The sequence below is a fragment of the Siniperca chuatsi genome, linkage group LG14 (genome assembly GCF_020085105.1).
Source record: "Siniperca chuatsi isolate FFG_IHB_CAS linkage group LG14, ASM2008510v1, whole genome shotgun sequence".
In the NCBI taxonomy this organism is placed as follows: Eukaryota; Metazoa; Chordata; class Actinopteri; order Centrarchiformes; family Sinipercidae; genus Siniperca; species Siniperca chuatsi.
The window spans coordinates 13,277,340-13,293,187 of NC_058055.1; the positions used below are offsets into that span (position 1 = coordinate 13,277,340).

Here is a 15,848-nt window from a genome sequence, read left to right on the forward strand (position 1 = left end):
GCGTGGTGCTGGCTTATGAGCTCCAAGGGAAGGTGCAACTTAACAGGATGGAGTCAAGTGATATGGGAAATGTTCAGAACTGGGACAGAATGGCAACAACCCCATCCTAACTTTACTTATTCCCCCCGTGATTTCAATGACTAGAAAACTCAAAATCAAGACAAGATTAAATATTCAACTCTATTATCAAACAATCACTTTAAAGACTTGAACCAAAATTACTGAACACACGAACACAAAGCATTACAATTACAGAACATGGCTGAGTGACACAAAGTAAAAACAGAATCCAAAGCAAGACACACAGCCTTTTATTTGGGACTAAGAACAAAAAAAGAGCAAACCGTACATTTTACTTTTACATATTACTTTGTTAACCAATGTATGGTCATTTCTACAAAATAAACCAAACTGTTGAGCTTTAAATAAAAAAAGTTGAAATGGTTTCGTGAATCCATGTGGGAGCGTTCAGGGTTAAAAGGAGCATCAGCTGGACACCGTCAGATTCAGTCATCCTCATCGAAGTCCTTCTTGCCCTGGGGAGCTTTGGGTCCCCCTGCTGGTTTGGCCATGATGATCTGAAAGGAGAAAGACAGCGTTCAGTCAGTCCTTTCTGGCTGGAAATCAAGAGCAGTGAGATCCACGCAGCAGGCTGTGGGCTCTGAGGCAGGGAGGTTATCAACTTAAACTGACACTAAAACATACCTGTTAGACAATAGTTAGCATGGGAAACAAACAGATTTTTTGTCCTTTTTAAAAGATATGTCATTTGAAATGTTTGCCACAGCACAAACACATAGAAATAACCTCTCAAATAATGACTTTGAATATATTTTCAAAGTAAAAGAATTGATTTTAATCTCTCAGATACCAAGGAAGGCCATTTATGGTGATTAAATATTCATGAGCTCATATGGGGATATGTAGGCTGTAAGAGAAAATGAGCCACAAAGGAAAAATGCAACAAATGCTTTTAAGACTATAAAAAAAATATAATAAAAAATAAAATGGCCACAAGAAATGGAATCATCTGGGATTTTCTTGAAGGTGGTGTAAATAATCACAGACTCCACTGGTAACTGAGGAAGCGGGCTGAGATCTAGAGACTCCAGCTTTGTTTCAGATGAAGTAAAATTGCTTCACAGTGATGGGAGTACATCCTACTAGGAAAATGCCCTTCACACAACAAAACCACTTCAGCCTGCAGAGCCCCGCATCTCATTTAAATGTTTATATGGAATTTATATTCAATTATGTTACATGCAACATTTTTTAAATTCTGCACTTGCCTGAGGACGTCCACTGCAATGAAAAGAGTACATGCTGCATGCTATCAAAACACACTATCAGTTTTGTGCAAGTTTAAACGAAGTGATTTAGTCCGCTGTCAGTGACACACCTGGTATTATTAAAAAACACAGAAGTGGCTGAATCCCAATCCTATCTGCTGCAGCTATACAACATTTCTCTGGAGTGAGTTCTGTATCACACCCAGTGTTAGTAGTGACAGGCAAAAAAAAACATTTCACAACTTCAGTGTCCCGTGAGCGAGTAAGTACATCCGGGTGAGTTTTCAAAAACACACACACGCACACATTCCAGGACCTACTGACAAGAGGGTGTGTGTGTGTGTGCCCTCTAATGGTGAGTTTCAAAATTATCAGGCGCGTCGTCCAAATCGTCCTTGTCCCAGTGGCCTCTCTGTTTGGGAGCCCTGGGTCCCCCTGCAGCCTTAGCCATGATGATCTGCATCGTACATATACACACACACACTAACGTTAACTACCTGGAGACTATTCATTCACATAGGCCCCCCAATATCACGTCACCTGCTGAATTTAAGAAGAATATTTGCTTTATATCAAATTATAAACAACTCAAAAATAAAAACAACAAAAGTCATCTGCCTTGTGTCTGTATAAACCTGGTGAGAGAGGAAAATGTTAAACCCGGATCCTTCGTTAAGACAAATAAGACTTTTGAATGTAAAGACACGACTCCTCAATTTGGTGTGTTGCACCTGTATTTGCTCCACACCACAGATGAAGATAGGGTGTGACTTTTTTTGCGGCTTTGTTTGACAGTTCAAATCCTTATAGTTAAAACCGCTCATGGTAATGCAAAATGCAGCTGACCACTGTTGTTGTGAGCAGATTGATTAAAAGTATGATGCAATATTCTATATTTTTCTTATTGTCAACAAATCCCATGAAAAGACCAAAAACAATGAATTGATCCTACTAACAGGTATTGCCTGTGTAGTCAATACCTGATATAAGAAATTTTTCCTGTTGCCCAAAAACTATTAAAAGCACATAGTATAGTTGCACATGTTCCTTGTAATAATGAAAATGGGCACCCACATACACCGGCTTGCTGCTGTAACACTCAATAATACAAATATATAAAATATGTATTAATGCATGGCTGAAAACAGTCCCCAACGAATGCACTATTAACTTTAGTTTGTGGCATTAGGGGTTCATTAGGAATGAATGGGCCTTGGGCTCAGTTCCCCAGACAGGGAAGGGAAGTCAGAAAGTATTGAGAGACTGATGCTTTGTGGTTTTGGTCTTTTCATAAAATTTCTTGAAGAAAAACATAAAATAATGCTTTCCTCGTCCTTTAAGAACATTAGATGTGCATGAATTGGAAATTGCACGTAAAATATTTCCTTCTTTGTGGCTGCTTTTGATTATCTGTGTGTTGTGAGTATTTGAGTTTGTTTGTGTACACACCTGGTCAACCCTCAGCACTGTGATGGCAGCATTGGTGGCCAGTTTGATGCCCCAGTGTTTGACCAGGTAAGGCTCCAGAATGCCACATTCAAGCATGTCCTTCACAGCGGGGCCTTCTCCCTAAAGACAACATCATGTCCACAGCGTCAGTATCAGAACCAAACACAAACATGTAGCTCAACACATTCAAAAAGAAATGCAATGGGTTGCTCTGCATTCAGGAAAACTGAGAGGTAGCATGAATTTTTGTACTTGAACCTGTTTTTTGAACTATAGTAGCCACAAACTAAATGTGCATGAATACGCATAGTAACAGGCTACATTTTTGAATGTTAGATGCCATTATGGACTCTTAACTTCACTATATTTAAAATGTATTTTGCATTTAAAAAACATTTTATGACAGATTTTCTGAGTAATATGGCGAAATCAGGCATGAGGACATGTTATAAAATATGCAACTGTTGTTGCAATTGCTTTTCCCCCAATCAATCAGTACCATAGAAGACGTTCTTCAAAGACCATTAATGTGACTTTCAAAATCAAGCCGTAAACAGGGGCAGGCTGATTTCGTGGTAGCGATTGATGTCATTTATACTGTCTACTCCAGTCAACATTTGTGAAAACGAACACCTTTCTCCTGACGGCAAAGACTGAAAAACAAAGAAAGCTATAGCTTTTTGACTTTGTTGATGAGCAAGTCAGTTTTGATGGCCACACGAGCCACACTTCTTTAATTTTCGATACTGGTTCTGAACCTGAAGCCTTTTTCTCTTTTGAGTAATGCTTGGTTCTTTTCTATTTCCGTTTCTATTAATCATGCTGAAATTCGTATTGAGTTAATGATGGGACTAACATGGGCCAGACTTTTAAGACAATATAACTCTTCAATAAATCATAATCAAGTCATACAGTTATTCTCGTGTACACATACACACCTCAATGTCGAAGCCCATGTTTTTGTTCCCCTCATGATGTGCAGAGTACAGTTTGGAGATGAGCTCGCTCCCCTTCACACCAGAGTTCTCAGCCAGCGCACGTGGCAAAGCCTCGAAGGCTTCAGCGAACTTTTTAATGGCATACTGATCCAGACCAGGGCAGGACTACAGAGAGGGGGAAAAACAGAGGTCAGGTTTCTGCAGCCGGTGATACAGTGAAGACAAAAAGGGCAACACCAAGAGGAGAGGCATTAGTCTGAACCTGATGCGCTTCAGTTAATGTACTCAAAACTGCATACCTCTCCATAAGAGGTGAGCTGTTTGGCCAGCTCAATCTCAGTGGCTCCTGCTCCAGGCACCAGTCGTTTGTCCTAGAGATGGTGAAGGACACAGAAACTGTAACTGTTGTGCAGGCCAAATAGTAAATGAAAAAATAAATTAAAGGGTTCAACTTAAATTCTAAGACTCTGCAGGCATAAAATAAGTTAATAATCAACTTTGCAACATATAAATTGTTTTACAAAGACTCTGTATTATGAGAAACATTAATTTAAGTATCAAAAGTTAAAACAACTTAATAGCAAATAATTGCTCCTTGAGAGAAATACAAGGAAAGGAGACTTTTCAATGTGGCATATTTATCTTTTCTGCAAACAAAAAACTACCATAATATATTTTTTATTGACAGATTCTTTAAATTTAGATGTCTTATTACCAAAGCTGCAAAAACTCCTACAGTGATTTATTGTGTTGACTTACCCTGACCAGAACTTTGAAGGTGTTGACTCCATCATCTACAGCCCTCTCAATGTCATCCATCAGGTTGTCAGTGGAGCCTCTGATCACCACTGTTGAGATGGCACCGTCCTCTTTCTCTGTTTAAAACAAATCAAGCCCAAACAACATGTTAAGCTTAAAACTCATATGGAGCAAAGATCAGGTATAAATGAAGACTCACAAGACTGATTTACCATGTTTGAAGACCACCACCTGAGTGTCCCCCACCTCTGCCAGGTACACGCTGTCACAGTGACCCATCTCCTCCGGAGTTGGAGCCGTCTGAGAAGACAGAAAAGCATCATCACACATGATATAATGGTCTGTTTAGTTATGGCTCAAAAACCTGATCTGACGTAACATGCCGACACTCACCATCCTGGGCAGTGCTACAGCTCCCACAGTCTTGCATAACCTCCTGAGGTCCCATTTGGAGTTAAGCCTGATGGGGAAGAGGAGGATTTAGGGCTGGCAAGTCAGTAATTTTTTGGATAACCATAAAATTACAGATTGATGTAACAAAGAATGTGTAGCGACAACAAACACATGATAATGAAAACATCATCTGATAATAGCCCCAGATGTTTATAATGAGGAAAGACAAGTAAAGACTAAAAACGTCACACTGGTGTGATTTCAACTGAAAATTATAAATATCAAATAGTATTATACCGTATAATTTAATAACAATTTAGTTATTTGCAGCATTGCATAACCCAAGGAAGATTATTGTATGTATTTTGCATACTGAAATCTGTCTCTCTCTCTGATGACAAATCTTTCACTTGAGGTATAAACAAAATGGCATCGTAATGTCATCATTTTAGATAAACGACCCATCTATTCCCTCTCATGTAAAACCTGCACATCTACAACGCTAACCTGAGCTAATGTCAGTCACACAGGGCGGAGGTATGTGTTTAGGTCACTTTGCAACAACATCGCCAGTACCACTGGCATCTCTCTCCTGCCCATTTGGTTCAAACTGTGTGCTTCTGGTGGTTAATTTTGAAGGAGGAAACTCTTCTGTCCTACTAGCTCTGATCACTTGATAATTAACACTTATTTCTTACCTGACCACCATGAGCTTGTACTTGTTTGCGTAGTGCAGCGCCATGTCAGCCACTTTCCCCCCAGTTACCACCACGTTGGCACCAGACTCCTTGATAGCCTTCACTTGAGCCTCCATCATATCCTCCTCTCCCTTACTGAAGTCCATGAGCTCCTGTGCATTATTTATCAGCACTGTGCCCTATGAGACGGACAAGACTATTGTTAGCACCAAGATCAGTACTTTCATTGGCCCGACTATATTAAAAAAACAACTTTATACAGCCCAGACAAGAGGCATTTTCACAGTAGACATTTTAATTTGCCACTGCAGGAAAAGCACAGGTGTTACTAATAACATTAATGGATGGCTCTGTGTTATTAAAATGTAAGTCATGACTGTGTGAAAGTGAGCCAGGACCCAGGACCCTGAAACCAAAGCAGCAAAATGGAATTCAACAATCATTAATTGTATTATTTACACCTGTGCTTTTCCTACTGTGACATGTCTAAGGCCTTGTTCAGACTGCCAGCACAAAACAGTTTTCTTTCGCATATCCAGATTGTATTCAAATTGATTTTAGAAAATCTGGACAGCAAAAAACCACATGCCAATATTTGCAAATCGGATCTAAGCCACATTTGGAGGTGGCCTCAGTCCGGACGCTCAAATCAGATTTCAAAGTGTCTTTTGGGTCACTTGGGACGCGACACGACACACAATGTGTTTTTTGGGCGACTTTATAAAACAGCGCTGACGAGGAAAGTCAACAGTGCAGACACATACGGGGAGAGAGAACAGAAAGATGCGGGGCAAGTTGATGTGTGTGTGCAGAGACTAGAGGTGTACGTGTGTGTGGGGGAAAGAGAACTGAAGGGAAAAGCAAGGTGAGCAGATTAAAGTTGTTTGTGAGTAAACACTAAAATAAGGTGGTGAATTAAGTAGAATTAAAATGCTAACATAAGAAAAAACCTACTAGAAATAGAGCAATATTAAAATTATTCTTTTTAAATACTATATTTTCAATAGACAAATATTAGTTTTGTTGCAGAATAATGTCCTGCAGTATATATTTTGTTTCTTGTTACATTTGTTTGTTTTTAAGAGAAAATGATTGAATAAAATATTGAAATATTAATGAGACAAGTTTTTGATATTTATTTTGGGTAAATTAAATGTTATATTAAATCGAGTAATAAAAAAATATCTTTAGAATAATCGATAAATTAGTCGTTAGGTGCAGCCCTACCAACGTACATGGTTACCACAGCAACCCATGCAGATCCGTTGGTGATGTCAGGACAAACAAATCTGATTCTTGCAAATGATAGTGTGGACAGTCTGTATTAAAGATCTGATTAGAGAAACAAATCTGATTTGCCTGCAGTCTGAACAAAACCTAAATATCTTCTGTGAAAAAAGCTCATAATATTGGGAATGGAGTTCTTTAGTGACTAAATCATGTAGATAAAAAAAAAAAAAACCCCAGAACATTTTCAAACAAATCATATCATTCTTTGTCTAAATCCTGAAAAGTAGCTTACAAATATGATCTAGGTAATATATTAATACTTTTTTGCAATTAGTTTTACAAAGAACACTTAAAAAATTCAGATCATATAGCCGAATATTTTAGGCCAAATGTGAAATGTGTCATATGTGAAACTTAACTGACCCAAACTTAATAGGAGACCTGAGTATGTTAAGAGCATCAAATTTAAGCTTCATTCATTTTAGTTCTTGTTGATCATATTTCTTAAAACATTAAAGAGAGACTGAAGTATTCATTACCTTGGTCTCTGTCACTGTACAGTCAAAGGGGCAGGAGAAGACAGCGATCTTGGCGTCTTTAACTGATGAGACGTCTCCCTCTGCCTCCTTCTTAAAAACCATGCCATGTAGCATGGAGGATGATGTCACCCCACAACCCTGAAAACACAGCAGACATTAAGTTAGAGGCAAACAACACACACACACACACACAGAGGCAATCATATTCAATGGATAATGCTGCTTACCAAAATCTTGCATACTCTGACGTTATCAACATTAAAATTGCCAGACTGTGGGAAGATGGACACTGTAGCACAAACCAGTAAAGAAAAGAAAGTCAGAGAAATACAAAATTAATACCATCATCAAGTAAAATAGTTTTTGACAACTGTTTGCCCTATGTTGGTTTAGGTAGTCTGGATCGCTGACTCACCACAAGCCTGTGCGATAAGGTTGGCGAGGAAGTCTTCGTTGCCGTACTGTTTACTGATGACTGCTGTACGGATGAGAGACGTCGCCTCATTAATATCATGGAGGTTCTTGGCTGAGGAGCATACGCAGTCTGGCAGGATCTCCAGAGTCTTTTTACATGCTTTGTCATAGCCTTCAATCACCTGTGGCAAAGAGGAAAGGGGACACTGAGCAAACACAGCGATTCAATTCTTTGGCATGTATGTACACGACATTTGTGTTTTTTTCTAGGAGTGTAACACTTGACATTACTCAAAGTACCAACAAGAAAATGATGATCAGCGACTACATTTGTTTACCTCTGACACAGACAGGCCCATCCTGAGCAGCTCTTCAGCCAGCTCCAACAGAGCTCCAGCAAACACCAGGACAAAGTTTGTACCGTCTCCAACCTCCTGTTCTTGCATGTGGGATGCCATCACAATCATTTTGGCTGCTGGGTGCTGCACCTATAAAACAAAATGATATTCACGAAAACAGTTAAATTCCCTCATTTAATAATAATAATTCCTGTATGCAGTATGTTGCACAAGATTGTAAGGTTTCCTCACCTCAAGCTCTCTGAGAATCGTTGCAGCGTCATTGGTGACAAACAGTTTCTCCAAGTGGTTGATGACCATTTTGTTCATACCTGAAAGGCAACAATGTCATAGTTGAGCCAGCACTGATTTTGTGATGAGAAGTCAAAGCACAAACAAAGACTTAATACAAATATATCTTATTGTAGGAGGTGAGTGCTTACCGTTTGGTCCATAGGCGGTGCGTGTGGTCTGAGAGAGCTCCTTACAGGCTTTGATGTTACGATAGACTGCCTCTTCAAGCCCTGAATAGTGCTGAATCAGAAAACAACATAATAACCGAGAGAGGTGCATTACATTTCATTAGTGTCCATGTCAGACAAATACTTATTGGTATTCTGCCTACTAACTAATGGAAAGCAAATGGTATCAAAAGATTTTAAATGGATTTCTAAGCACCATCCTGGAAAAATGAGCTGTAATCAATATTATTGTAGACAATAAGCTGGGCAAACGATTTGCATCGGCAGCGACAACATCACCAACAGATGTAAGATGAGTTAAAGCATTTAGCTAAGCTAACCCAAAACAGGAAGCATCAGCATCTCTGAGCAGGCAGGCACAGCCGGGATGACAATCAGAGCCTCAGCTCTGACAGTTAGCTAAACGCTAACTGGGTGTGACTGCTGTCCAGCAGTCAGTTATCACTGCAGCTACAACACTGCAGACATATACAGAATGTTAAAGTGCTAGAAGGGGCAGTGAAAACACGCAGAAACTAACGTTAGCCTTTTATCCATCACAACAGCCCCGGGTCCAGCAGCTCCGAGCGGCCTGGCTGCCTTCTAGAACTCTCCCACATGACTGTGAGTGAGCGTGCTAACTCAGGGGCTAACGCTAGCTAGCATGCTAATTCACAAGCAGACACTCAAAGCTACCCATCTACTCCTGCACACTGATTTAACCTCACCTTGGCGCCATCCTTCAACATTTGGGCAAAGCCCGGAGCTTTGGGAACGTGGAGGGCCATTTTCCAATGTTTAGCTGCCCCGGTATCCTAGAGAAGGTAGCCGCGGCGTGGATTCAACTCTGGGTACAAAGCCGGAGAGACAGAGGAGGAGCAATTTCAGCGAGGCGTGGGGCTAAAGACGGGTAACAACAAGGGACAAACTGAACTATTCTCGTTTCACTTGCAGTGTCATGACACACGGCCGTTGCCTTTATGGGTTGTATGGCTATATCAAAACAGAGGTCACCAGAAATGTTAGACTTACATAATTTATATACTTCAGAGCCTTTACTTAAATAAATGTGAATGTAAAATAAATAAAACGACCGTGTAATTATATATCGGCCGTAGAGATGTTTCATGTAGGAACTATTGATAGAAAGAAAGTATAAATATTTCCTACATGAAACTGCGCACAACAAATCTGTGGATTATCTCGAGTAACCGGGTCATGATTTCTGGAAAAAGACATTGCTGTTGAGTTTTTCTAATGTATTTTTTAATGTTTTTTTTTTTTTTTTTTGCGCTTTAAGCGCCACAAGCCGAGTGCCATATAGTCCCATTAGATTAAAAAAATGCATACATCTCTACGGCTCATGTCGCCAAAACTCGGCAACTCACACCAAAACAATTTAGATGGATAAATAGCACTACAGGTAAGAGGAAAAATATGTATTTTTGATTTTGGGGCGAACAGTCCCTTTAAAACCGTACTAAAAGTACATGAGTTAAATCTTCAAAATACAGTAATTAAAGTATCAAAAGTAAAAATACTCATTATGGAGAATGGACCCAGTCAGAGTGTTAGATTATATGTATATTACTGTATGTATATATCTGAAATGTAACTATAGCTGTAGTGTAGTAAAAAGCAAATGGAAATACTCAAGTAAAGTACATGTACCTCAGAATTTCTCATTCAGTGCTTGGGAAAATATACTTTCCACAATTGGATATAACATTACAATATTCAATATATTGTAGTGTGAGTAATATTTTTCAAATACACTTTTATTGACCAGCTTTCTTTACACACAGATAACATTTCAGTCATCACTCAGTTTAAAAGTTATGTGTAGCCAAAGGTTGTGTTGTAAATGTATCTATTGGAATTCAAACAATAAGTGGCAGACATGGGAACAGTAATAACCAGACAAATTAGAAGAAAAAGCAAAGAGCCTATATAATCCCACTATCATATTATTTCACAAAATTCCTAAATCTACACTTGACTCATATTTGTATGATTCTGTGAAATATTGCAATGTCATGTGCTGAGGATCTGGTTCTAGCAGTATAATATGGACAAACATACTGATTATCACTAATAACAACCTTCCAGAGCATTTAATTTGAGACAATGTATACACCTTACAATAGCAAGAGTGACATTAGCAATCATGTTAACAGGAAGGTATTCTTTTGTGTTACAAACAGCCCATATTACAGTTACCATGTGTTGCAATAATAACAAAAAAAAAAGACAATGCTTCTGGGTTGTTGAAGCTTACAGGTTTTATTACAATTTTTGTTCACATTTAGGTACGATGTCTCCCCTTTTCTCATTACGGCAGAAAAGGGGGTACAAATACATTGAAATGGCAGACAGAAGAATATTTTGCTTAATTTGATGCTGCTTGTTTGACAGTCACTATGCTAATAACTTGCTGGATATGGCTTTATAACATAATAGTTGTCATCAGGTAATGAGTCGTTACATCTTCCCCCATCACATTATCAAATGATTTATGAGAACAGTATTGGTGCATGAATCATCCACAGGCCATTAAGAAACATATGAAAAAAAAAAAAAAAAAAAAAAATCCCATGAAAATCCCGCCTAAGCTATATATAAAAAAGTCCCCTTTCACAGAAAATACACTTTACAATTTGGCATTATTAAATGACATTTAAAAACTCATAACATATGTTAGTAACCTTATTGCATACATATAAAATACAGGAAAACGCATCTTCCCTCTGTCAGTAAATTTAGTGTTAGTTCTGCTGATACAATTTTGCATTCTCATGCAGCGTTTCTTTTAAAGTCAATTTCAGAAAACAGCAAAAAGTTTCTATGCAGAGAGTGAGAATACAAACTACAATATTAGTATATTGAAAATATAACTAAGACATTTGGTTGTAGCAGCTATGACAGGTACACACACCACAATACAAAAATCCCTTTGGTAGCTACATTAAGGATATTTTACCCACTAGCTAACCTGAGACGTGTAAACACACAAGAAATACTTGATGTTGCCAATTACACATTATAGATAAAATAAGAAGACAAGCTGCCATGTAACAGTCTCCCAGTATCATGACAACACTACATGTAAATGTAACAGTGATACCTCAGTAATGATAAATGTGAAACATGGCTACAAAAGGTCCTGTGTTTTACATGTTCAGTTGGGTTTGCGAATAGTGTTCACAGCTGTGTGGGCCCAACCTCCCACTGTGTTTGAGAGGTGCGTGGCTCGACGTGTGAGGTTTGAGCGGCTGAGTTTACCGCTGGGGTCCAACTTTCTCATTATCACTCCTCCTGAACTTTCCCTTGTACTGGTTCTGCAGAGAGAGGGAGAACAACAATTACTGCAGTGGGGATAAACAGAGGGAGAGCGAGTAATGACCGTGTCCCAGTTTTAAGACCGGATTAATGCCAATGAGAAATGGAAAATAGAACCAAATTAATCATGAATTTTCTTCTCTCCTCTTTATAGTTTCATCTAAAAAAATGTAACTGTTTAAATTGTCTGCTCTCTCTCTCTCTTTTTTTTTTTAAAGTTATGTTAAGGACTTTGAGCTGCACTATGGTTATGAAAAGGTGCTTGTTATTATTATTTTCAAAATGAGAAGATGAAAGCAGTTGTTGACCTATCAGGAGAGAGTGTTTCTCAATTTTAAAAACATTTATCAGAAGTAAATTTATGACCTCAAATTTGTTAACATAATTCCAAGTTTTTAAAAAAAGACATTTCTGAGACTTGCGAAGTAGAAAGTATGAGAACTGATAAGGCGACAGAGAACGAGTCAATATGTAAAGCAAAGGGTAGTGGAGGAGGGAAGTGTGAGTCTGATAGAGAAGAAGAGCATCCTGTGCTTGGACAATGCAAGTTATTCATCAGTCATAAAAGAGCAGGTTTTCATTCAGGTCAGAGACTCACAATTTCATATGATTAGTAGTCCATGCATTGAAATACAGACACCTGGCTAGCTCTGCCATGCGCTTTCATGTCACAAAATTAGTTACACTCAGAGCATGTTTTCACAACTCATCTTGTTTTAGAAGCATAATTTTTTGATATTTGGATTTACCTTCTCCTCTACTCCACAATTACGGAATAGTCGAATTGCCTGTTGTAGGAGGAAAACAAACTTGAGTTTAAATTCCCAAAAGGACGAGCTTTTCATACAGTGAGGAAAGCAGTTGGCTGCATGTAATGCACACTGATAATAGACATGGTCATCACTGTCCACGTGCCATTCTGCTTGTCAGTGTATCTCATTCCACGATTCGACATTTTGAATGTCAACACAGGAAGTGATGCAAATATACTCCAGGCTCTCTCAAGTGCATTTTTGTCCCCCTGCTGTCTCCCCCTTACTCCCTCCTCATCTGAATACCAGAAACACAGAGCCAGTTTCAAACTGACCCGGGAAGAATGTGTGTCGGGGGAGGGGAAAGAGGTCTGGGGCCCCTCAAGCTGCGCTACAGACTGGGATTCTTTGGGTGGGAGGGTGAAGAGGGCAGTTATGTGGTTTCCTCTATGCAGAATATGTATGAATAAAGGGAAATGGACTGATGGCTTCCTCAAACACACACACCACTCTCATTCACCTACAGCATACACATGTTTTCATTCACACATATAGAAATAGTTGAACAGTATTTCACCCACAACTAGAAAAAAAACGAATAAAACACTCAATTTACTACACGCCTAGTGATCAATATATTTAACTCAAAATGAAGATGCTTTACCTGTCGTCTCTGCCAATTATGTCATCAAAGGCTTTGGACAGGTGTTTGAGCCTCTTTAGTCCACTGGACACTGACTCCAAATCTCGGTCAAACTTTCTGTTATAGCAGAGAAACAAACACAAAAATAAAAGTCTAAAAATAAAATCTGAAAAACATCTGGACCAACTAATAAAGCCACAGGTATATCAACTGTATCATGAATGCAACTGTGCATGTGTTTATGAAGCTCTGAATGATAGAAGACTCACAGTCTCTGGTTCTGTGTGTTGGGGGAGGCAAAGGGACTTCGTAATGCAGCCATGCGGACCAGCTGCCTCCTGCCTCCTCTTGTTTTCACCCCCCGTACGCCACCCTCGGGAGTCCTTCTTCCTCTAGAGCCTGGGGTACGTCCGGGTGTGGCTGCTGATCTGGGGGTGCGTCTGGGTGTTGCAGCTCGGCCAGGCGTATGTCTTGGGGTGCGAGAAGTTGACGCACCAGCTTCTTCCCCATCACATGTCTGACCCGGGGTCGCTACCAAACACTCCTCACGTGCAAACTCTCTAGTCCTCTGCAGCCTCTGGGTTAAGGGCGAGTAGGACACAAGGGAAGAGAGAGATGATGAGGAGGGAACAAATAAGCACACATATTACTTGATTATCATACATTTTCACACACAAAATCACTTGGCAGATCCAGCCAAAGTAAAACCATCCCAAATTATCTACCTGATACACTCCAGTGATGGAGTTCCGAGCATTGCGAGTGAGTTTGCGGACTGTGTTGGGTTTTGGTTGCTCCTTCAGGGTTTCCCAAGTTGGATTCTCTGGGAGGGAGTTGGTCTGAACAGAACGTAACGGGAGCCGCTTGCGCAAAGACATTCGCAGAGAGTTTAGTGAAGACGAGGAGCGAAGCTTGCGGAAACGATCGGGGGCTTCTGGGGAGCTCTCTGTCCCGTCAGACTCATCCAGGACTGTATGTGCCCGCCAGACTCCCACCACAGCCCTACCAACTCCATCCATCACTGAAGAGGCCATGACGACTGAGCTTACCTGCAAGAGGGGAGTGGAGGGATAACAGAGCAGCAGAGTATGTATAATAATAATAATACAAAAATATATTTTTAATAGCAGGTTTAAAACAAATGTTTCAAGTGCTTTACAGTGCTTTAAGTGTGAGGAAAATAAATAGTGCTGGACAATGATTTCAGTCAAACTTTCTGCTGCAGCCGATAAGTAGTCTGCAACAATTTAGATAGATAATCAGTTAATTATTTGAGCCATTTATTAAGCAAACAAACTTTTTCAAATGTCAGAATTTGCTGCTTTTCTTTTTATGATTGTAAATTGAATGTCTTTGAGTTTTGGACTGCTGGTTAGACAAAACAAGCGATTTGAAAACATCACATTTAGCCCATAGACATTTTGATGGGCCCTTTTAAAAATACTTTTGGACATTTTATGAATCTATAGATTAATCAGTGATGGCAATAATTGTTAGTTGCAGCCGTAAATAAGTCAGATAACCCCAACACAAGACACAATTAAAATGAAATAAAAATTACTTTAAAAAAATATTCAAAAACAAACAAGGTAATAATATAATTCTACACTACCTACATTAGGTGAATTAGAAGTAAATAAGAGGAATATCAAGATATTAAAGACAGATAAAAAAAACTCTTAATCTTGAGCTAATTTAACGTTAAGTGTAACAGGTAGCCAATTTTAAGAAATGACTTCACAATAACCTGTTACCGGCCAAAATTGCGAAACAAAGGAAAGGGAAATGAAGGCGAATATGACCCGCAACAACCCGAACACCCAGGCAGCAGTTAATCGAGTTAGTGAAAGTTCCGTGGCTTTGTTTGATCAGGATTTCTTGCTTTGCAGGCTGCCCTGCCCTGTTTAACTTCTAAGTAACGTTATGTCTTCATCCAAAACACAGCCAGAAGAGCAAATAGCAGTGATTGATCGCTTATGCGCCAAATGGGAACGATAATGAAGTTAGAACTTCACACTCTTAACAATGAAACGTCTTCAAGTAGTGATTATCATTAACGAACAACAGAAAACGGGCTGTGCTCGTGAAGGCACCGTTAGCTCATTTGCAGCAACAGCGTTAGCTAACGTTAATGCCTCAGTTTAAACTAAAATTAAGTCTACGTTAAATACCTTGGAAAAGACCAAAGAAGACTAGTTATCCAACCGTCTACCGTACCGCTAGCTCACCTGAAAGTATCACTTGTGATAATCTGTCTGTCCTCTCTACTTCAGCTGCCTGTTGCTGTGGTTTCTTTCTTTCACTGTTTGAATTTGGCGGTGGACCGCAGACTGCACGCGGATACACATCACCGCGCCCTTCACGCAAATCCCCACGAATGACGTAAGACGTTACGTCTCGGCGTACAGGTCATAGTGAGCTGCTGAAATGTGCTTGAAATTTAAATAAAAAATGTAGGCTTTTGAAAATATAAATTGGAAATGAATTTGGTACTTTGATAATAAACAGTTGACCCCAACCAAGTCAGAGAAGTATATTTTTTTCTTCTGAATTCTATGGATTTTTTGTGATGTAGGCCTTTTTTCACAGCAGACATTTTTACTTGT

General features: G+C 39.3%; 2 protein-coding genes across 6 annotated transcripts; both read right to left on the minus strand.

Moving 5' to 3' along the window:
- Positions 1-288: 288 nt before the first annotated feature.
- Positions 289-9,399, minus strand: cct8 (chaperonin containing TCP1, subunit 8 (theta)). 3 transcript variants are annotated; one of them, XM_044222352.1, is made up of 16 exons: positions 9,237-9,394; positions 8,491-8,581; positions 8,300-8,379; positions 8,048-8,197; positions 7,711-7,891; positions 7,523-7,584; positions 7,296-7,433; positions 5,527-5,705; positions 4,829-4,895; positions 4,648-4,735; positions 4,436-4,551; positions 3,976-4,047; positions 3,677-3,841; positions 2,739-2,858; positions 1,614-1,746; positions 420-578 (listed from the first exon to the last, which is right to left on the minus strand). In XM_044222352.1, the coding sequence occupies exons 1-15, from the start codon at positions 9,294-9,296 to the stop codon at positions 1,639-1,641; spliced, it is 1,677 nt and encodes a 558-aa protein (XP_044078287.1). In that variant the 5' UTR covers positions 9,297-9,394; the 3' UTR covers positions 420-578; positions 1,614-1,638. The 3 variants fall into 3 exon arrangements, with proteins under 3 accessions (XP_044078288.1, XP_044078287.1, XP_044078286.1); XM_044222351.1 differs by having other exon boundaries at positions 1,610-1,746; XM_044222353.1 differs by lacking the exon at positions 1,614-1,746 and having other exon boundaries at positions 289-578; positions 9,237-9,399.
- Positions 9,400-10,768: 1,369 nt separating this feature from the next.
- Positions 10,769-15,624, minus strand: LOC122888012. 3 transcript variants are annotated; one of them, XM_044221829.1, is made up of 6 exons: positions 15,471-15,624; positions 13,968-14,291; positions 13,512-13,819; positions 13,264-13,359; positions 12,597-12,635; positions 11,710-11,846 (listed from the first exon to the last, which is right to left on the minus strand). In XM_044221829.1, exons 2-5 carry the CDS (start codon positions 14,274-14,276, stop codon positions 12,605-12,607), a joined length of 744 nt encoding a protein of 247 aa, XP_044077764.1. In that variant the 5' UTR covers positions 14,277-14,291; positions 15,471-15,624; the 3' UTR covers positions 11,710-11,846; positions 12,597-12,604. The 3 variants fall into 3 exon arrangements, with proteins under 3 accessions (XP_044077762.1, XP_044077763.1, XP_044077764.1); XM_044221827.1 differs by lacking the exon at positions 12,597-12,635 and having other exon boundaries at positions 10,769-11,846; XM_044221828.1 differs by lacking the exon at positions 12,597-12,635 and having other exon boundaries at positions 10,769-11,846; positions 15,414-15,563.
- Between the last annotated feature and the right edge of the window lie 224 nt (positions 15,625-15,848).